This window comes from Henckelia pumila, chromosome 1 (genome assembly GCF_033568475.1).
Source record: "Henckelia pumila isolate YLH828 chromosome 1, ASM3356847v2, whole genome shotgun sequence".
Lineage (NCBI taxonomy): Eukaryota > Viridiplantae > Streptophyta > Magnoliopsida > Lamiales > Gesneriaceae > Henckelia > Henckelia pumila.
The window spans coordinates 113,652,500-113,677,546 of NC_133120.1; the positions used below are offsets into that span (position 1 = coordinate 113,652,500).

Below are 25,047 nucleotides of genomic sequence, written 5' to 3' on the forward strand. Positions count from 1 at the left end.
AAACGGATCACTAAATTCCCACTTATAGGGCACTACTTTAGTGTTCTTTTTAATTAAGCATACTGGCACTAAAAAACAAAAGCACTATACTCCAAATTTAAGGGTTTACCACGAGCTTAGATGGAACCCGCGATTGAGGAACGTTTTAATTATTACAAATGAAATCATTAGTACTTAATTTATTAATGCAAGTATTTATTACCATTTATTTACATTAAATGTTGAAGATGTAAAAGCCAAGAAACAGATCCACGTGATCTCTTCATTTCTATTGTCATCTAGTGCAAATTCCTACCATCTCCCATGTTGTATTGGTCATGTCATTGTATATCATGATCATTGATCAATGTGTGTATTTCTATATGTGTCAATATATTTTTACTATCTTATAATATTTCGTACTTTTTTAAAACTTTTTTGGTATGTAATTGATGACATTATTTTAATATTACATTTAAACTCTCAAAAATGTTTTTGTCTTTTCATTTTTGTTGGATCAAAGAGAAAAAATGTTCAATATTAATATATTACCCCATTTCATCACCCACTATCTTCTCTCACTATCTTTATTAATCACGTTCATCACTTCATCTAAAAAAGATCTTTCTCTTTTCAAATCAAATATTTAAAATAAAATAAATATAGATATATAAATACATTAAATTTATATATTATATCACACGCAAAACGTGTGCTTGAATGCTAGTAATATATTATATATTCGCGAGTGTCACCTTATTAATGTTCACATAAATCACTTCTGTGATGTTCACATAAGTGAAGTTTATATTGAGTGTACGTCATGTCGAAATTGTACACTCAATCGATGGATGTTCACACAAGTGTCCACGGTGAGTAGACATCATATTAAACATACACATATAAATAAATAAATAAAGGCTGTTCCCTCTTACATCATGACTAACGTAATATGTTACTTTGTGATGTCACCCACCTTCACATTTCTTCCTAAAGCCCACTCTCCCATTAATTCAACAATAACGGGTCCAATGATTCCCCATTTTTTATACACTAACTTGTAGGATGTTTATTATTTGGGATTTTTTTTTTATAAAAAATCCCAAATAAAAATTACGTGTCTATTTTACAAGATTCTTGCTTTATTCATGACATACTAATTGCACTCTATACGTCGTGTGTGTGGTGCATATGCATATTATAATTTGATATATACGAGATATAATAATGTATCCAGATTTTTAAGGGAGAGAATAATATAATTTACTTTTTCCCATTTCGAAATTAAATATAAAAAATAATGCAAACTTGAAAACCACATTTTACATTATGCACAATCACAACTCAAGAACAAACCTAATAATCCAATGTAACGATCAAGAGGTGATTAATTGTGGATTTATTGTTTGTCATGACAATCAAATCCATCTCAAATTTCAAATTTTTCCTTCAAATACCTCTCAAATACAAACTCAATCCTGCATCTGATACCAGATCCGAAAATTTTCAATACAACAAAATCTTCTCGTAAAAAAAATCATAAAAAATATGATTATTATATATTTATATTTTTTTTTTACGTGGAAACCCGCAGCCGCTATCTTCGATGCGTACTGGGTAAACCTTCGAACTAACGCAATAGCCTGCAAATTACGTTAGCCAAGTAAACCACACTAGGCAAGCCATGTGTGACAAGCTAATCCAAAAAGACGTTGATAGGAAGAACCGAACTTCTGATCTCTGGTTAAGAGCTTATCTACTCCACCAACTTGGACATCCCACTTAGGGTCATTATTATATTTATTTTTAGAAAAAGGGTGGTGGCTTAACAAATACCTTTCCCCCAACGACCACTTGCCCCCAAGTTTCTCGTATATAAAATAACCCCCTTGTCATACATCTCTCCTCCACGTCCCCCCAAATAAAAATCTCCACGGCGGCGGCGGCGATGCAAGGCGTTAGGAATCCCTGGCCCCTATCAGACGGCGGCGTCCGGCTGGAGCTGACTCCGACCACCAGCTCCCCACTGGCCATCGACGTGTCAGAATCGACGGAGATGCGCATCCAACGCCTCATAACAGAGAACCCTCTGATCATCTTCAGCCGACCCTCTTGCTGCATGTGCCATGTGATGAAACATCTCCTCTCAACCATCGGAGTCTACCCCACCGTCATAGAGCTGGAAGAAGACGAGATCGCCGCCCTCACCACCCACCGGGACACCGCCGATGAAGCCGAAGCCGGCGGCGTTCCGGCCTTGTACATAGGCGGGTTGTTTGTTGGTGGGCTGGAGAGCTTGGTGGCTTTACATTTGAGCAATAATCTGGTCCCCAAGCTTGTTCAAGTTGGTGCTCTTAGAAATGAATTCTTGGTCAGCTCAGCTAGCTAGCTAGTCCACCCCACCCCCCAAATAAATTAAATATGCTTAATTAATTGCTACTACTACTACTACTCTCATAATTATATATATATAAAAAAAATAATTTTAATATTTCTATTTAATATAAAATATATAATTATTATGCTTGCTTTTAATTTGTTCTGCTAGCTTGTTGTGAAGTAGTATTTTCTTGTAGTACTGGGAATTGTAATTAGGATGAATTTTCAGTTGAATTATGAATTTATGATTGCATATGTAAAATTTGCTAGCTGCATCTTTTTTTTTAAAAATTTCTTAATTAATTTGCAAGAAGTAGCTAGTGGCTGTAATTTTCATGAGATTCAGTTATTAATTACTTGTGTTAATTCATTAACGGTAAATTCGGCGATTAATTAATATTGATTTTTTAAAAAAATGTTAATATTATCTAAATTTTTCGATAGATTTTTGCCAACACAAATTTTTGTTTTTTTTTTGTATATATGAATATTCCATCAATTGGAACTGAATATTCTTTGAGCTTGTTTTATAATTCTTGGACGAAATTATGATTCGAAGCCAAAATTTGGTTCGTAGATGCACAGGCACTTTATATGTTCATCATTGCAAACTACTTTTGACTGCGAAATAGTGAGGAATTTTTTAAAGTATTTTAATCTAGTCTTAACCATGGCTGGCATCCATGAGTTATTATACTCCATTAATTCATTGGTTTGACCTTTTTACAATCTTAAATTTATATTAACTTGGTGCCTTTAATCACAGTCAAATTACCATATATCAATTAAAAATTATTTCCTTTTTTTATTTTGTTTAAGGAAACTTCAACCTTAATACCCAATGAAAGAAAAAGAACATATATGATGCAAACATATTTTGTTGTCAATAAACCATATATGCTAGCTGCAACCCAAAGGTTGTAGCTAGCGGCTCTAGCTAACTGACTTGAAATTCTTTTTAGGCTGAAAGGGAATGGTTTTGAAATGACTCCAATAATTGAGAATTCAAAACAACACTTTGATTTGGTCAAAATATTATAACCTAAACTGATGATATATGATGGACTTGAGTTAAAGAGAATAGATTAGGACTTAACTCGACTTCAAAAGCCAGGATCAAGGGGAAAAAATTGTTCAAGTTTATACATACAACTTCAAGAATTTTATCCGGTCAATGTGCGACAACTAAAACTTGAATTATATAAATTTGAAAATCACCCCATATATAAGCTTGAATTATGCTGGATATGGAAAAATTGTTCCTATAGTGTAAGACTATCACCCTTATGTAGAATCCAACGGCCATGCATGTTACGCCAAGCATGTAGCCTAGCTCATGTATAAAAAAAAAAAAACTTGGTCCGATACGAGTCGTTGATATGCGGTTAGGACAATGCCCTACTGCAAGTGTCGAATATAGCGGAATTAGAGCATGCATGACTTTTTTTTTACTAGGTAAAATTGATGGGGTTTCCGAAAAATTAATTACATATGGAGTTTAATTTTGATACTCGGAAACCGGCGCGAGACGTGTGTGGCTTGTGTCCAAAAGAGACACAATATTCACTAGAGAAGACCATGTGTAAAGCTTTCACAGTAACAGTGTAGAAAAAGAAACATTACATCAAATGAATCAAACTCCAATCTACAGAATCTGGAGCGACAACAAAAAGGAAAGATGGAGAGAAAAAGAACCAAACTTTGGATTTCTACTGTCCGAAAATATAGATTCCCTCCACTCGTTAAGAAATTATATATAGTAGAAAAATATACTAACAAATATTGTGTGCGTGCGCGCGCGCGTGCGCTCAGGTAAACGTATTAGTAATTATAAGAGATTTCGATTTAGCCCTCTTTATAATAATTTAATTATTCAATGGGAAAAAGTGAACTTTAATGGGATGGTTGTTCATGATATGATTTTTTTAATAGTAATTTAAAGGTTGGTGAAGAGAAAAATTTGTACTTAAGCCAATGAATACATTACAAAATTATTAGATGTATACCAATTTAGGAAAAAGAAATTAAGCATGTAAAAATGCAATATGAACCCCACTTCACGTAAATGGGCCATTATAATGCATAATTTTGTATTTCCTTTTCCTTTAAGTTTGGAATAGACAAGTCCTATTGCGACAACAGCAACATCCACCACTCCTACTACTCCATGTTATTGCATCCACAGGCCACAACCCAAGATTCCAATACTAATATTTTTTTTTTGTGTGTGTGTGTGTATATATATATATATATACATATATATGGCATGGCCAGTATCAAATACTTATATATTAATTTCTTGAATAACCACAGGGAGCATAACTAAAGTCTAAAACGTTAAATAAAATCCTAAATTTCAAATTCGGTGTTGGGGGAAATTTCAACTTAGTATTATGTTACAACTCATGTCATATGTTGGATATTAAATTAATAAAAAAAAGTGTCTTAGAAACATATGGGATTACACCACTCAATAGATGTTTTTTTTATGGAACATCTTTTGGGTTTATAATTTAACATTGATATTTTAGTTGAGATTCAGTGTAGCGGAAGGAGCGACTTAAAAAATGGCTACAGTCAGTGTAGGTATTTAAAAAATTATAAGTCGGATTAAGATACATGAGACATGTACTAAATATTAAACTAATTAATAAAAGAGTTACTTATAAACCCATGAGATTATATATACTACCCAATAGCCAAACATTTTAGAATCGATGGAACACATATTGAGTTTATCATCTAACACATTACGAAAGTACATTCGATGGTTATAACAAAATCGATTAATTTCTCAATATTCACGATTCAAATAGTACTATTTATCAAGATAAAATTATAGATATATTTCTAGCAGTAATTAAGAAGGGAACTCCAAAATTCATTAAACACAATGTTTTGTGAGATGGGATCTTCTTCTTGATGTGATCAATGAAAAATATTAATTTTTATGTCAAAAATAATAATTTTCTCTCTACATAGAATAATTGGGATGGTCCGATTCTCATCATGCATACAATTAATCACACGATTAATTAATCAATCTTCATCCTCGTTGATTTAAAACAAGTAATTAACGAATGTGTGTGAGAGTGTTTGACATTGATTGTAATGGAATCATATATGGCAACCATTTATAGGAAAGAAGGCAAAATCAAACACTTAAAAGGCCCACATAGAATCTTTCACTGCTCAACACCAAGGAGAATCTACATCTCAATCTCTCAAGAGAGAAAAGCTAAGCTCGTAAGATGCATTCAAACACTTAATCATTAATTCAAAGTGAATAGTTCTGTATAGTAATATAATATATGTGTGTGTTATGATGTTCCACTTGCAATACTTTTTAAAATAATGGTGATATTTGGTTCACTATTTGGCCAAAGTTACACTAAAAAGCCCCTTTTTGATGCTTTAATTAATTTTTGTTCCCTTTCCTTTTGTCATTGCTGAAGTCATGTTTTCTTTGGCTTCTTTATGGGGTTTCCACTTTAGTTTTTTACTTTGTTCTTTTGTCTATTACCTTTTGGTTCGTTTTGCTTTGCATAGAGTTAATGCTTAAAAATGAGATCTTTAACCAATCACACTCTCTAGCCGCGTTTGTTTCCAGCTTTTCTACTGTTTCACTGACTGCAAAATATATGAATTGTTTTTGTGCCGTGGTAACCTCTCGAGGTGGGTTCTTTCTATATTTCATGTAAGACGTGCGTTCCAACATAACGAAGAATAGTGATCTCGATTATGCACGGATCACATGGCTCCAAGCATGATTGATATATCTGACATATATAACGTCTTTTGGAAAATAAAATTAAATTAAAAACAATTAATTTATTTCAATAGCTAGTGCTAAACTCTAACGACTTGCACACTCGACCCAAAACCAAAATTTACTGAACGAATTTTAAGATTTTCCCACATAATAATTTTAAAACATAATTTTGCATTTTTAATATTTCGACTTTTAAAACTATAATTTCTATCCTATTTCGGATGGGGAGAAAATTCATATTGTCGGAAAAATGGCATTATTAATATGCTTCAACAATTTATACGTTTATTTATGGGTCAAAATTCATAGTGTAGAATATTGCGTCTTTAATTTTATTTTAATAATGTTTGTTGTCGAGTAAATAAATGACCGAGTTTGGGTAAAAATTAAAGTAAATAAGCTTTGAGATCATAAATACCCCAAACATGTGGGATTAAATAAATCAATTGCAAATCCGTTGCCATGTCGTTGTAAAACACACACACACAACTCGTTCCCAACCACTAAAACCCGTTAGTGGGTTTTAGTGATACAAATTTTTTTTTTAAAAAACAACTAAAACCCGGTAGTGGTTTTAGTGGTCGGGGACGAGTTGGGCAGCTAAAAATTAATATATATATATATATATATATATATATGATAAATATAAGAGCAATGCTACATGTTCAACAAATTTTGTACAACAAATCTTATAACACAATGTAAAAATTAAATATATCAAAATCAAATTTTTGATTTTGATATATCCTAAATATATATAATTAATAACATGATATTTTTAAACATAATATTGGTACTAAAACAATTATTTTAGCATTATATCCTAAATATAATTAATTAATAACATGATCTTTTTAAAAATGAAACTTCAAATTTTTTTAATTCATAAACTAATTTAATTGGTATAATTTCTACCAACAATATTTATTTAATTGGTATTATTTCTACCAATAATTACAAATTTCCATTTAATATATGTAGATAAATAATTGTTTTAGTACCAATATGTATCTGTATATGAAATAATAATCTTTGGAAAACTTGGCATTATCTTTGATGTATGAAATCAATATATTTTCCTTTTTTCCCCAGAAAGCACATTTAGATTTCATAATATTAATCAATTATAGAGTTTTTTTTCCTTTAAAATTAGAACTAGTTCGATCGCTCTATCAGTAGGGACAATTTAGTGGTCGGGAACGAGTTGGGCAGGAATGGTTGGGCAGCTAAAAATTAATATATATATATATATATATATATATATATATATATGATAAATATAAGAGCAATGCTACATGTTCAACAAATTTTGTACAACAAATCTTACAACACAATGTAAAAATTAAACATATCAAAATCAAATTTTTGATTTTGATATATCCTAAATATATATAATTAATAACATGATATTTTTAAACATAATATTGGTACTAAAACAATTATTTTAGCATTATATCTTAATATAACTAATTAATAACATGATCTTTTTAAAAATGAAACTTCAAATTTTTTTAATTCATAAACTAATTTAATTGGTATAATTTCTACCAACAATATTTATTTAATTGGTATTATTTCTACCAAAAATTACAAATTTTCATTTAATATATGTAGATAAATAATTGTTTTAGTACCAATATGTATCTGTATATGAAATAATAATCTTTGGAAAACTTGGCATTATCTTTGATGTATGAAATCAATATATTTCCCTTTTTTTTCCCCAGAAATTACATTTAGATTTCATAATATTAATCGTTTATAGAGTTTTTTTTCCTTTAAAATTAGAACTAGTTCGATCGCTCTATCAGTAGGGACAATTATTGTACCTCAACAACTCTTTTCCAATAACTGCACTCCTTACAATCAATGGGAATCGAACTCATGAACTCAGCTCTGATACCAATTTTAGAACCGAACGCTTGTCGCTTTATCAAAAGCTATAGCTGGTGGTAATGATACAACTCAACTATTTTAAACCGCACAACAGCCAAACGATATAGTTCGATCGTTCTACCAGCAAAGACAAATTGTTCAACAAAAATTGTAATATATTATATATTTTTTCTAATATAAAATTGCGGTGTCGTTATATATATATATATATATATATATATATATATAAAATTTCAGTTGTTCAACCAATGATGCTCAATTCGTTTCCGACCACTAAAACCCGATACCGTGTTTTAGTTATGTGAAAAAAAACAACTAAACGAGTTGGAGAAATATTGTTGAGCAGCTGAAAATACTATATACATATAATAGGCATGCATTTCACACTGCTTATCTAATTTATACCTATATAAAAGAGTGAATAAAATGTCAAAGTTTTATAATTGTGAAATAACAATTTTGTCCTTTTATTTACACTATAAGTAAAACCATATAAAAATATATATGGTTATAAAAGTAAAAAACAACACTTTAGTTATAGGACATAAACGTACATCAATATTTATATTATATGTAAAATAGATTATTATGATAAGGTCAAAATTGACAAAGTGTGTGCAAATTAGACAAGGATTCAGTTTTAAAAAAGATTGAAATACCTACATTGTTTTTTTATTTTCTTGTAGATAAAGTGATCAATATTTATATTATATCTAAAATTTATTATTATGATAAAATCAAAATTGAAAAAGTATGTGCATATTAGATAATGATTCAGTTTTCAAAAAGATTGAACTACCAAAATACTTTGTTTTTTAAATACTATTTAGTTTTTTAACAGATTGAAAAACCAAATTTTTTATTTTTATATGTTTGTAGACTGAATAAACATATATTTTTAAAAAAATCTTATATATTTTAATTCATGTAAGGACCTATTGAGATAAATAATTATATCATGAGTTCATATTTAAATATATACAAATATTAGATTTGTAAAAGTTATTAATATATATATATATATATATATATATATATATATATATATGTTAATTAAATAATATTGTTGTTGAAATAAATCAATTCAAATAGAGTTAAGTTTTAATATAAAATAATAAATAAAAAAACACACCAACACACACATATCGTATCATATATATAAAAGTTGAAATTAAAAAATTTAACTAATTTTCCTTCACATAAAAGCTAAACCCATTTAAAAAAATAATGAGATGGCAAGTCTTGCAATTAAAAATATCAGATTTCTAACCATTATTTAAACATATATTTGAATTACACACCTATTTGAAATAAATAAATTAAAATTGAGTTAATTTTTAATTCAAAATCTAAATAAAGAACACACTAACGCATTTATAACTGTTGGGATCGGTTCAGAGGGTAGAGGGGGGGGGGGGGGTGAATACACTCTGAAACTTTTCTTCTTTCTTTTCAAAATGATCAAGTGAAGTTTAGTTCACTTAATCTGTTTTCTCAACTTCTAAAACGGTTTGAACAACTTAAATAGTGCGGAAATAGTTCAGAGGTTTTAGTGATGCAAAGTTTATAACACAATGTATGAGCAATATGTAAGATAAATAGCAGTAAAGACTAAGACACGATTTATGGAAGTTCGAAGGCTTAATCCTTCTACGTCTCCCCTTCTTCCACTTAGGAAGGAATTCACTAGAAGACTTTGGTTATTACAACGTCTTGAAATACACCAACTTCAGACTTAGGACTTATCCAATGCCTAATCCGAAACTCCTAGATTTACACAGATAAGATTCTCAGTTCTTATCAGACTGGTGGAAGTTTTCAGAGTAGCTTCAAGTCTCTTCAATAATGAGTACAGTCCGGTTGAGCTTCTCAAACTGCAGAGCGGTCGAGAGGCTTGGAAACCCTAGGATGATCCTTGAAGATCAGATATGTAAGCTGTAGGCGAGGGTTTATTTGAGCAGCAAGTGAATGATCTTGAAAGTGTGCTCAAGTATTGCTTCAGTATATCAGATGAGGACTTCTGATAGTATTCAAGTGATTGAGTTGATTGAGATTTTTCGTGTTTCTTGTCTTCTCTTTCACTTCTTTAGCAATCTTCCCTTTATATAGGTCAATCATCAACGTCTTTATTTTGAACGTTCTGATGCTGCATTGAATGCACACTTAATGCTTCATAAATGCATTGATGATTCTGCATGAAGATCGTACACTTCTTTAAATGCAGACAACTTCCAGGGTCCAAAACTGGTATAAACGGTCGAATGCTTTATCTGTAGCCATTCTGCGTTTTTGCCATTTTAGTGCAACCTGTTGTCTCGATGCAAGAGTCAACAGATCTTCTGATACGCCGGTTCTGCTTTTGATAAAGATTTTGCAATGAACGTCTTGTCACAAGTACTTGTCTTGAGATATCTTGATAAGCAGTTGGCATTCTACCGGTAGATAGATTTATCCTCTGCTGGTTTGAATAACCAGTCGATAGGCTTGTGACTGCAACCGGTCGAGAGACAAAGGCGGTTGACAAGCTTCCGATAGATAACTTGAAGGGTTTAGACGGTTGCGGTAGGAGTTGTAGTAGATTCCTGAAATACAAAAGATTGGCAGCACATTCCTATACAATGAGTTGTTGTTTGTTATCACCAAAATGTCGGATTCAACAATAACATATTTGTAAACATAAATATGAAAAAGTTAAATATTTTTCCTCATCATAAAGGGTAAAAAAATATAAATTATTTATGGAATGATCTTAAAATTAACGAATGAATATTTTTTACAAAATATCGAAATGAATAAATCGGTTATGGATTATATAACTTACAAATACCAGTTTAAAGGTAATTGTTTTATGTTTTAACATGTATTGAACATGATATATATAGAAAATTACAGAATCACTATTACTTATTTAAAAAAATATATAATAAATTACTTAAGACGTAAATTTACAAGATAAAAAAAGACAAATCCATGACATGAAGCATGTAGTAATTTCTCAAGATCAATAAAAAAACAATGAAAAAATCAAGTTGTAATAACTGAATAAATTCTATTAATATCGTGTCAACTTAAAATTACATTTGAACATTATATTTATAAGATCACATGAATTATTGAAATGTCTTATCTTAAATTATTAATGTAAATATAGAAAAAAAAATTATCATAAATGACGACACTGAAACTGCTATAGTTAACATTGTTAGAAAATGTTGCAAATATGTTTATGGTTGCAGTGTTAAATATTATATCGATTCGATCCATTAACAAGATATATAAATAATTTATTTATTTTTAATGAAACTATATAATGATTATAAATTATTATTAAAATCTGCTTTACGTATATGAAGACAAGTCGTTAAACATTTCGATATATCACAAGTATTTGGATACACCAAAATAAATAAGAATATGGATTTACTCTCAAAATATAAAAAAAACTGAAATAAAAGATTAAATGCAAACGTTTGTAATTAATGACATTTAAAATTCAATAAAAATTTTAGCAACGAAAATATTATAAGCAAAAGAAGATAATTAGATTTTGAAAAACAAAATTTTTTTTAAAAAGATGTCCAATAATTACATCAATCATTAACGATATTGACATACAAATAATAAAAGACGATTCATTCCAGAATGCAGTTGGAAACAATTAAATTATTGTTATTCTTACAAGTAAAAGTTTTTAGTAATAAAAAAGTATGTCCAACGAAAATATAAAATAATAACGATAGCAAAATAAAAATGATTGATGAAGAAAGAAATCATTCAAAATAATTCTATTAAGATGATGTGCATATTGATTATTTCATAGAGAAATAAAAAACGGATGTTAAATGGAAAAAAAAGTGAAAGAGAGAAAAATCTAAAATATATAAAAAAATTAATTGTACAATAATTTAAATTAAGGTTTCAAATATTGCATCATCTATATTACATTTGTTTTTCATAAATCAATAGTCACAAAATAAATAATCAACACCTAAAATAAGAAATTACAAAATAAATATTTAATTTAATTAACTTATCTCACTTATTAACAAATACAAAATAAATAATATTGCTTGAAAGTATACATGCATGCGATAGAAAATAAAGCGAATTCATGATACGAAACAAACCATAATTGCTCAAGATTAATCAAGAAAAAAAAATTCAAAACACTATCTCAAATAATTGCATAGTTTCAATATCAATATTGTGACAATGTAAAACTACATTAAATATTATATTTATGAGCTTAAATGAGTTATTGATAATATTTATTTTAAACTTTTAGTGTAGATATAAAATAATTATTACCATAAATAATAAAAATATTGAAAATCAAGGGTTACATTTTTTAAAATATTGCAAAATTTTTTATTAGTTGCAATTTTAAAGATTATATTGATTTCATAACTAATAATGTAATAGTTTTTTCTTCAAATAGTATATATTACCAATTATTATAAAATATACTTTATTTAAAGAACGACAACACTTCAATGGAAGAATGATAAGGATCGAGTCTAAACTTAACTTTATATTAAACCCACCCCGTAGAGACAAGTTTAAATTCATCTAAATGGGTTCACAAACAGGTCCGGGTGGGTCTTCATGTTTAACCAGACCCACCATAGAAATTTTTATTAATAAAATTACAAGAATATTAATTTTTTCATAGAGAAAAAATAATACATGATAAATGAAAAAAAAAATCGTGAAATAGATAAAAATTCAACATATAGAGGAAAAAATATTTATTAATAATTTAAATTAAGATTTAGAATGCATTATATATGTTGTTATTATTATTTTTACATAAATCAATACTCCTAAAACAAGTAATTAACACATAAATTAAAACATTATAAAATGAATATTTTATTTAATTTGATTAACATATCTTACTTATTTACAAATACATAATAAATTATATCAATTCAAAGCATGCATACATAAGAAGGAAAATAAAACAAATGTATGGTACCAAGCATGTCATACTTGCTCAATATTAATCAACAAAATGATCGAAACTCGAGTTAAATAATTGCATAAGAATCAATATCAATATTGTGTCTAATTAAAACGATATTAAACATTATATATATATATATATATATGCTAACATGAGTTATTGATAATATATTATTTTAAACTGTTATTATATATATATATATATATATATATATATATATATATATTTATATATACCATAAGTGAGAAACATTAAAACTGTAAACTTTTGGTAAAGTGACAAACGTTCGGTACTATAATTGTTATCAGAGCTAAGGATATGGGTTCGATTCTCATTGATTACAAGGAGTGCAATGAAGATTGTTGAGTGCAATAATTGTTCTTGTTGGGTAGAACAATCGAACCATGACACTTGGGATGCTAGATTATTTCGATTATAGTACTCCGGATTTTTTGTACACATATTAAGAAAAAGAATTGAAAAAACAAATTTCATACAAATTTCAAATTTTATTCCTTTAAATGTTTTTAAAAATTATTTCACAATTCACAAGTTTAGTTAATAGGGGTATATTAGTAAAAAAAATTATTAAATATGATATATGACTATATATTTTGGGGTAATTGGGATGGACGGAGTATTGTCTAATTAATTGAATAATAATTTAATTCAATTCAATTATTATAACTCATTTATATCAATAATAATTGTCTTAAATTTTAGGATAGCGTATATTAAAATTGGTGTCCTTTAATAGATTTGAGATTATGCATGATTCCAAGACTATAAAATAAAACTAATCACGGTACGAACATTTCTTATGATGATTATGATAACTATTGAACCAATTATAAATAAATTTTATGATATTAGGATAGAATGTTATTTTAAATTGAATGGTTGAATTTATAATTTTATTTGGTTATTATTATTGTTTGTTTTTATTTTTTATCTTTTAATTTGTATTTATTTTAATTTTTGATCTTTTTTATGACTGATAAACACGATGGATTATGGTAAAAAAATCAAAATAAAAATAACATATAAGTTAATTGAAAAAAAAATAAAAACAATATAGAAGCTCCATGACTATAAATTAAAATATACTGTAACATGACCAAAAACAAAAAAAAAATAAGTTATAAGACTGAAAATACAAATTCATCATTAATAGAACAAAAAATAAAACATAAATATAAATAAAAAGATCAAAATTGTATTTTTTCTTTATTTTTTATGATTTTTTTGTTGAAAAATGTATTTTTATTTATATTTTAATAATTTATAATAAAAATTATATTTAAAAAAATATAATTAGAGAGTTAAAATAGTAAATAACTTAATAGTTTAGTAATTTTTTAATATAATAATTTTGTAATTTAATGATTAAGTTATTTATTTATCATTAATTTTAGTTTGAATCATTATATTTTCAAATATCAATAATAAGACGAACATTTGAAAACTTGTTAATGATTATTCTATTATTTCAGTTGATTTTTATAATTAATAATTCAAATATGACTTTTATCACGAGGCCGTGAAAATCTAACTAAATATAATTATTATAAAAAATAATAAATATATATTATAAAAATAAAATGACATGCATCGCACATGCATTTTACTAGTTAATAATAAATGCTGGATTAACAACTAAATAAAACTAGTGAAATAATTGGTGCCAACTGACACCACACGTTAAAAAGTTGTAGATGGTCCAAATTCTTGCAGCATAAAGACAAGTGAAATGAATAATATCTATTTGTTTCGAGACTAGCCAATAAATATGAATTGTCCCAACTTTATTTTCAGTTTTCACATACGACGATAAACTCAGGCGATAGTGATACAATCATCTGAGCGAAATCATTTCGTTTGATGACTTTATTGTTTTTCCAAAAAAATCTCGTGAACTGAAGAGTGTTATAATAATGAACGCAAATAAATGACGTATATAGTTCATTTAATTAACATCAAAATCAGGTTCGTACTTGAGAGTTGAGATGAGGTTCAAGATCGAGGCTTGTTATAGCTAGCCTAGATCCATCTCAATAGATAGGGATGACAATAGGGCGAGTCGAGGACGAGATGCCTTTCCTATCACCGTCCCCGAATTCAAACTCAATCCACATTCCCGCCCCGATTTCCATTAATTTTTATCGGGGATTCTCCGTATCCATCCCCGCGGGAACCAAGTATATATATATATATATACATATATTATAAATAAATTTTATTATATATATATATAATTAGTAAATTTTATTATATAAAAATATAAAAATTATTATTAAATTTTATAATAAAATACCTAAATATTTTGGGTCACATTTTTTTATTATAATATTAACTTTTAAATTTAATAAAAATATTTTAAATACAAAATATTTCTATAAATCAAAATTATTATTTTAAAGAAAATACTATGTATCAAAAATTTATTAAGATTATATATTGTTTCTAAATTTATCAAAATAAATAATATATATATATTTAGACTAATATAAATACTTTATATGTGTATGTATAATGAATGAGATTTAAATAATATTTTTATGTCATAAAAAACAATGTTATCATAAACGGATGTATTATATATAATGTTTAAAAATATATATAAAAAATAATAATACTTTTAATTTTAATTTTTTAATAATATTATAGATTTAATAAAATTTGATAATTAAAATTGAAAGGAACATTATTCCTTGAATATTTCGGCCCTTAATATATGTGATATTATTAGATTTTTTGTCTAAAGCTTCGAATGATACTTCATATCCGAAACGTCCGAAAAACACGGAACACTAACCTAATCTCGTTTCAAGACCTAATTTTTGCTTTCTAGACAAGTTATAATATTTGGAAAATATTGTTTGTATATTTCGAATATCTTAAGAAATATATTTGCCATGATCAAATATATTTTGATAACGTAGATAATCGATATATTAAATATTAGATATTATCAAGATATGATTTTCTAGATTTGATATAGTCTTATTCCTACTTAAACTTGTTTCCTTATTCATTTAGGACTCTATCTAAGAAAACCTTCAAGACTTGGATGCTAATCTATAAATGGAGGTTTTCACGCACAAGTAAAACAAGACTTCAGACGTACAATTCTCTGCGCATAGATTGAAGAATTCCATAGAAGAATTCGAAGATTCTGAAGAAGTTTTACAACCATTGTTGTTGTTTGTCCCCGTGTTGCCGTTCGTGTTGAAGACATCAGAGACAACACTGTGAAAACTGTGTTGTTGAAAATCTTTTCGTGTCTCTTCAATTTTGGCTACGGGAGTTGCATCCGATTTCTTTTATACTCTGATTTAGTTTAGTATGCAAGTTTGATTTCTCAACTTGTTGAGAAATTTAGGATTTATTGACTTTTTGTAAATTCATTAGGATTATTTTGTAAGACTGGTCTTACGTTTACTTGTGATATTTAGCCATAAGGCCATAAGGCACCCACACGAGTTTTTATACTCGTGCAAAATTATTTACTTGTGTTTTATTTATGCTTTAATTTTTCACTGCAATGTGTTGTCTTTGGTATTACAAAACAAAGTACAACACTGCCTATTTCACATAACAAACCACGTACACCATTTTTTTTCACGTGGTATCAGAGCCACCACTTAACTTTACTAAGTGAGTTTCTGGTTTGTGTTACAGGTTTGTTATGGATACTCCGTACACAAATGCAATTCGTCCACCTCTTTTGGATGAGACAAATTATGGCCCTTGAAAATTGAAGATGAACATATACATTCAATCCATTGAGTCCAGGGCCTGACAACGTGTTCTTGATGGTTGGTCACCACCTATGAGAGATGATGATGTACCTGGACCAAAGCCAAGAGCACAATGGACAGCCGATGAAAATACTGCGGCTATTTATAATGCAAAAGCTCTTAATGCTATTTTTACTTCGTTGATATGAATATGTTTAATTTAATTGGTATATGTGTTTGTGCAAGGGATGCTTGGAAAAAACTTCAAACTCATTGTGAAGGCTCGACAATTGTAAAAAAGACAAGGATGCGTCTCATAACTTTAAATTTTGAGAAAATGAGAATGGAGGAATCAGAGACCATCATGGAATATAATGGAAGACTGAAGAGCCATGAAAATGAAGCATCTGTTATTGGTGATCCTATTTCGAACGAGAGACTTGTGTCCAAAGTGCTTCGTTCTCTCCCTAAAAAATTTCACACCAAAGTTTGTGCTATAGATGAATAAAAAGATACATCTATAATGTGTTTGGATGAGTTGATAAGTCCTCTTCGCACATATGAGATGGAGATGGAAGCAGAAGATGACACTAAAGGTAAGTTTATTGCTTTTCAAGTATCTAACGATATTTACAATGATTTTTCTGAAGTACATAAGAAGTGAAGGAATCTGATCTTGAAGAAGATTCTATTGCCTTGATTTCGAAGAAATTCACTGATTATCTCAAGGTAATGAAAGAAAATAAGGATGTGAAAGATGCAAAACCTTCGAAATTTCCTAAACTGCCTACTTCAGAGAAGCCTAAAAAACCAGCTACTACTCGAGGACCTCGTCAAAGTTATGAAGGTAAGATTCAGTTCTCAAGTAAAAATTTTGATAATGTTCAATGCAGGGAATGTAAGGGATATGAAAACTATGCATATGAGTGTGTCAATCGCCTTCGAAAAGATATGAATGTTTCTCTAAGTGATGATGATTCTGAAGGAGAACAAGAAAAGGCTGAACAAGCAGATCTCATACCTTTTACTGCCTTGTTGAAAAGTAAGAAAAATTTTCAGATTAATCCACTCGGCGTTGGCTCCGGTGTTGCAACACCTGGATGCAACACAGTTCAAAAATCTGTATGTTTTGTTGCTTCTAACCTTGATAATTCCAGTGATCATGAAGAACAGATAGCTGAAGCATATACTCTTGAAGGTATACAGACACTCTATGATGAGTTGTACTGTAAGGCCCGAAAATATTAAATTATTAATTATGGAATTTGAGAATTAAATTCCATATTTTGGGCAAATATTGATTTGAGAAGTTATGGAAATTATAGATTTAATTTCCGAGTCGAAAATATTTAATTTGAGAATTTACGGATTTTGAGATTTAAAATTCCGGGAATTCTTAAATTAAAAGATTAAATATTTGATTTGAATATTTATGGAATTTAATATTAAATTCCAAGGTTCGAGAATAAATATGATTTAATTCGAAGGTGAAACCCGAACAGAGACTGATTTGAAAATATCGAAATTTCAAGGGCTAAAGTGCAAAAGGCCAGGATTATTCAATTTAATCCAAATTTATTTAATTTTTATCCGAGTTATTTAATTTGAGAATATTTAGAGTTTTGATTTAAATTCTAATATTCTTAAATTATTTAGGATTGAAATTGAATTAAAAAGAGGGTCGAGGACTGAATTGTAATTTACGAAGTTTTAGGGACTAATTTGCAATTATGCCAATACATATCCGATTTTTAATCAGATTTATCAGCATCTTACGTGTATTCCAAATGTTGAATTCAGAATTCTGAACAGAGCAAGTCGAAGCCTTCTCTTTTCTTTGAATTTTCAATTTTCGAAGCCCCGTAACTTTTGATCCGATCGTCCGATTTCTATTCCGAAAAGTGTTCTGGAATCCTTGCAACAAGGAATTCGATTTGATGTAAGTATTGTGAGATTTCTTATATGTTTCGAAATCAGTATGTTGGAAAGATCAGACGTTGAGCATGAATCTTGATTTTTGATGGTTTATATCTTTCCGTATCGACGTCGAATCAGTTATATGAAGACGTATGAATTCTAATGAGTTTTCACAGCATGTATCTTGAATTTATACTTCTGGTATGCTGGGAATATGATGTTATTCAGCTGATATGTGATGATTATTGTTTATATGAATATTGAAATGAAGTTGATATCGATTTGGTTACCGATTTTGAATCGCTACGCCGTTGATTTGTGAATTTGATTGAGTTTGAGTATGGAGTGTCAAGCTGAACATGTTTGTAACTAGTGTTGATGGTTATATCATTTGATTACTTCATTTCAGCGGTGATAAGATGCGACGACTCGATATTGACGACTTTGAACCGAAGAAAGATTTGAAAAAGGTTTGAAATGATTTTGATTGAAGATCTATTGATGATTTTGAATCGATTTTGAATTGATTGAATAGACTGACGTTTGATATGAATGCCTTGATGCTAGGTTTCAGATTTGAAGCGTTCAAACCAGAGGAAATACGAAGGCATAATGACGACATCGCGAGTCAGGGATTTGAAACTCGAGAATGACGTTTCTTGAGTTGTCCCACCAAAATCACATACTTTTTTATGTTTCGATTTGATTTTGATGTTGTCGATCCATCTCAGGTAGTGGATCTTTGAGTTTGAGTCGATATGATTATGATACGATGATGATATGAATTGATTCTATGCCAAGATCTGAGCGATCTTATTTTCAAGTCTGAGACGACTTCGATAGATGGATATCCATGTCAAGATCGGTTACGAATCTTGATGGCAACGATGATATATGAATCAATTCTTAATCGAGATATGCGTTATTTACTCTATTGTTGAGTCGATTACGATTAGAGTTGATATGATTTATTTAATGCATTTATATGTCGATTATACTGGGAATGTTTTTTGACCGGAGTTTATCCGGTTGTTGCTTTGTTTTGTATATGTACATTGCAACAGATGGGGCAGGAGCTGGATTGAGAGGACATTGATAGCTCGGGAGCAAGATTTAGCAAGTGTGGACTCGGGTTTAAGCTGAAGAATGGTAGTTAGATAGCATCAAACTTGATAAAAAAACTTATAAACTTGAAGCTCACATTTGAGTCTTTGTGTAGCTTGCTTGATTAATGTCTATTATATTATTCGTTTGGTGTAAGAATCGCATGATTTGATTTTAGGGATTTAGTACATGTATGTATGTATGTTCCCAGATTGTATATCATGTTTGGAATCAGATTTATGGTTGATTCATGCCATGGTTCCAAGTTTTTGACAGCAAAAGATGCCAATGTGGAAGTTTTCTGGTCGTCTGGGCGCACCCGCGCTATCCCCAGGCGCACCCGCGCCCTGTTGAAGAAAATTTCTGCCACTCCGGGCGCACCCGCGCTCGTATGTGAAAAAAAAAATTATTTCTTGCTTACTTCTTTGCTGGATTGTTATTAATATCAATGACCAATACGAATGGAGATTAGCACCTGAGGTCCCCACATGTACTGTGATTGGATCAAGAGGAATCAGTTAAACACAACTCTCTCTAAAGACAATACAGAATTGAAAGCTGATGTGGCTAGACTGGAGGTTCTCATGAGTAAGAAAGATATGGAATTAGGGTTGCTGAATTCGGAACTTGAAAGAGCAAAATCAACACTTGCTAAATTTAATTCCAGTTCAAGCAAACTTGATTCTCTTTTGACTATGGGTAAAAATGATAAGTTTGGTCTTGGTTTTAAAGAAAGTGTTTTTGAAACTAGTGAATCTTCCAAATCACCAGTGTTTGTGAAAGAAGGTGATGATTCTTTGAACCTACCTTCAGTGGCTTCCCAAGATAAGAAACCTATACCACATAAGAATGTTCCTGTCCCAAATCCAAAACAATGGAAGCATCCTTTTGTGTCTCGTTACTGTCTCAAACCTGGGCATATCAGACCTTTTTGTCGTAAGCTTAAGAATGAATATATTTTGTGGGAATCTAAGCAGGTGTTGCCTCCCGTGTTGCACAACACCAAGAGCAACACTGGCAGAAAAGGACCCACTGTGAAGAAAGTTTGGGTACAAAAGTCTGATGTTAAAAGTTTTGTTATTTATACTTCCTTGAAAGCTAACACTGCAGGAAATTGGTACTTTGATAGTGGAAGCTCTCGGCACATGACAGGTTTGAAAGATCACCTCACAGACTATTTTTAAGAAGAATTGTTGGCAAAGGAACACTCAATGTGGAATGGTTTTCAAAGTTTTATAATGTGTTGCACGTTGAAGGACTTAATGCGAATTTAATTTCAATTAGTCAACTGTGTGATGATGACTTACATGTGAAGTTTGATAAGAATATTTGTGAAGTTTTTGATAATGCTAATCAATGTGTTATTACAGGTACAATATCAGTTGATAACTGCTACCAACTTGGTAAGGAATTGGCTTGTAGACACTCAAAGGTTGATGAGTTTAGTCTATGACACCAAAAGCTTGGAAATGTAAATTTCAAGACTTTAAATAATTTGAGTAAGTTTGAAGCTGTAAGAGGCCTTCCAAATTTAAAGTCTGGTATTCCATGTGTTTGCGGTGCATGCCAAAAAAGTAAGCAAACCCGTGTTTCGCACCCCGTGTTACAACACTGTGGGACAACACGGTGTCTTGAACTTTTACACATGGATTTGATGGGTCCAATGGAAGTTGAAAGTTATGGAGGTAAAAAATATTCTTTGGTATGTATTGATGATTTTTCTCGTTTTACATGGGTGAGATTTTTCTTAGAGAAAAATCAGACACTTTTGATGTTTTTAAGAAGCTGTTTATCAGGATTACTAACCTACATACTTTGACAGTAGCAAGGATTAGAACTGATCATGGAAATGAATTTGAGAACTCTTATTTTTTCTTTTTTGTGTGATAAGAAGGGAATTTCACAAGAGTTCTCCGCTCCAAAAACTCCTCAACAGAACGGAATTGCCGAAAGAAAGAATAGGACGTTGCAGGAGATGACTAGGGTGATGATGAGTTCAAAAAATATCTCCAAGAGATTTTGGGCAGAAGCATTAAACACAGCATGCTATATTTCTAATCGTGTTTATTTGAGAAGTGGTTCTTTGATGACTTCCTATCAAATAATCATGGGAAAGAGGCCAAATCTCAATTATTTTCATATTTTTGGTTGTGTGTGCTATGTTTTTGAATGATAGAAATCACCTAGCAAAATTTGATTCCAAGAGTGATAAGTGTTTGTTCCTTGGTTATTCCATTAATAATCGTGCATATAAGATGTATAACCTTAGGACCAGAACAATTATGGAATATATTAATGTTGTTTTTTATGATGGTGCAGATCTCAAAAGAAAAAACTGCTAAAGATGATATTGAAGGCTTGCTGGAAATTCATCTCAAAGAACACAATGTCGTCCCTGATGTTACAACACCAAACACAACACTGGTCCTTCCAAAAAATTTTCATGAAGAAAATTCTCATAATGATGAGGAAACTGAGGTATCTACTCAAAAGAACATTTCAAGCAAGATACAAAAGAATCATCCATCATCACATATTATTGGAGATGTTCATGGAACAAGGAAAACCCGAGCTGAGGACAAAGTTGACTACCGCAAGATGGTTGGGTTAGTATGCATGAGCTTCGTGTACTCACATGTCACAGGTAATGCAGTCTTGTTTTGTCTCCAATATTGAACCTAAGAATGTCAATGATGCTTTGAATGATTAATTTTGGGTAAATGTCATGCATGAGGAACTTGAGCAATTTGTTCGAAACGATGTGTGGTTTTTAGTTTCACATCCTGCTCATGGTAATGTCATTGGTACAAAATGGATTTTCAAAAATAAAATCGATGAATCAGGAAACATCATTAGGAACAAAGCAAGGTTGGTTGCTCAAGGATATACGCAGGTTGTGGGGGTTGATTTTGATGAGACCTTCGCTCCTGTTGCCCGCATTGAGTCAGTCCGACTATTGCTAGCCATTGCATGTCATATGTGTATAAAACTTTATCAAATGGATGTAAAAAGTGCGTTTTTGAATGACATTTTAAATGAATATGTGTATTTGAAGCAACCCAAAGGCTTTGAGGATCCACGCCACCTGGATCATGTTTACAAGTTGAAGAAGACACCTTTATGACTTGAAACAAGCTCCACGAGCTTGGTATGGTAGGTTGACCGAGTATTTGCTCGAAATTGTCTTCAAACGAGGTGAGGTTGATAAAACTCTTTTTATTCAAAAGGCCAAAGGTGATATTCTTATTTGTCAAGTTTATGTGGATGACATTATCTTTGGTGCATCTTCTCAAAAGCATGTTGATATTTTTGTTGAATGCATGTCTTCTACTTTTGAAATGAGTATGGTAGGAGAGTTAACTTACGTTCTTGGATTGCAAGTTAAGCAATCAAGTGATGGTATTTTTCTGTATCAAAGTAAGTATGCAAAAAATTTGGTGAAAAAGTTTTTCAAAGAGAATGTTAAGTACATGAAAACTCCAATGGGCTCGAGTGAAAAATTAGAAAAAGACAGTGTTGCAGCTGGTGTTGACAACACCATGTATCGCAGGATGATAGGGAGTCTTTTGTACTTAACAGCTAGTCGTCCTGATATCATGTTCCGTGTGTGTTTATGTGCTAGGTATCAATCTGATCCAAAGATAACTCATTTAAAAGTTGTTATGAGAATCTTGAAATATGTTTCGGGTACATTAGATTTGAGATTGTGGTATACGAGGGAAACCAACACTAACCTTGAGGTTTTAGTGATGATAATTGGGCTGATGATGTTAATGATAGAAAGAGCACTACGGGTGGGTGTTTTTATCTTGGCAATAATTTGGTTTCATGGTATAGTCGTAAGCAACATTGTGTGTCACTTTCGACTGCTGAATCTGAATATGTGGCAGCCGAAAGTTGTTGTTCCCAACTTCTTTGGATGAATCAAATGATTGAAGATTATGATTTTAAGAGTAAACCGCCATTGTGTATATTGATAATTCGAGTGTTGTTGATATATCAAAGAATCCAGTTCAATACTCACGCACAAAACACATTGAAATTTGTCACCACTTTATTCGAGATTTGGTAGAGAAAGATATGATTCGAATGGATTTTGTTGGAACCAATAACCAATTGGCAGACATTTTTACTAAAGCATTAGATTTTGAGAGATTCTAAACCCTCTTTCATGTGAAAGGTGGTTTCACAAATTCAGTGTTTAACTTTTTAATAAAGTTTATTGACCAATGTCATAAATACAAACTTTATCTAAGATCGTAAGAAAATGGAAAAAGCTACCTAATTGAGTCCAATGAAGACTGTTCTTTTAGTGTGCAGGCTACCACTTCTGAAATTTTTCTGAAAATCAAGGGTAATCAAGTGTGCAAGTTTCAAATACTTTTGAAAAACTTTGGTGTTGTTGATGATGTTGCAACACTAGAGGCAACACTATACTTGTGAACATATCATTTGCTTGTAATTGCATTTTTAATTTATGTTACACTCTGTTTAGGCATAAAATAGGTCATGCATATGCATTTTGTTAATAGAGATCTGTTTTTGGGTAAGACTTCAATTAGACAAAATTCGATGAATTACCCTATTTACTGAAAATTAAATTTTTGTGATTGATCTTTGTTTCAGAGGAGTTAAGCTGATGTGGAGTTAATTCTGGAAGATTTGGACTGAAATATGTATCTTGGATTATTGCTTTTTTTATGGAATTTTATCTCTTAATTTTGGTTTTTAAATTTTGGCTGTTAGAAAAGTTACCGTTAGTAACTTGGAGAGATAAGGATTCAGGGTAATTGTGAGTTTGTTAGGGAAAATGTTACCGTTTAAGATAGGATTCTTATATATTTGTTTTCCTCTTTATCAGGTTTTATCATCTCCTTGATTTTTTCAATTAACCCGATTGTTTTCTCTGCAAGGACCTCTATCTCACTCTCAAATTAGATTTTCAATGGTAGGTTTTGATCCTCAAGATATTAGAAGCGAGATGGGGCATTTGGATTCTGATGTTGCCGACGGTGTTGCAACACCAGAAGCACCTTCTTCATCGCCCTCACTGCCGATTGTTCCAGTTCCCATGGAACCTGTTCCTCTTGCCGTCCTTATGCCCGGTGAACCTGGGAACGCCATTGATCTCAAAAATCCGCTGGATTTTTTTGTTCTAAACTGAGTTCATCTCGCCCCACCGATGGCTCGCCGATCGAAGAGGGAAGCAGGGTGTAACCCTGATTTTACTCAATCCAATAGATTTTATAGAGGTCCTCGGATCTCCATGGCCGAAGAAGATCACAGTTCTGGTG

At 30.5% G+C, this 25,047-nt stretch overlaps 1 protein-coding gene across 1 annotated transcript; it reads left to right on the forward strand.

Annotated features, from left to right (window-relative positions):
• Window positions 1-1,851: 1,851 nt before the first annotated feature.
• LOC140875817 (glutaredoxin-C6-like) lies at window positions 1,852-2,607 on the forward strand. Its single transcript, XM_073279612.1, has one exon. It carries the CDS (start codon window positions 1,928-1,930, stop codon window positions 2,366-2,368), a length of 441 nt encoding a protein of 146 aa, XP_073135713.1. The 5' UTR covers window positions 1,852-1,927; the 3' UTR covers window positions 2,369-2,607.
• The last annotated feature ends 22,440 nt before the right edge of the window (window positions 2,608-25,047 follow it).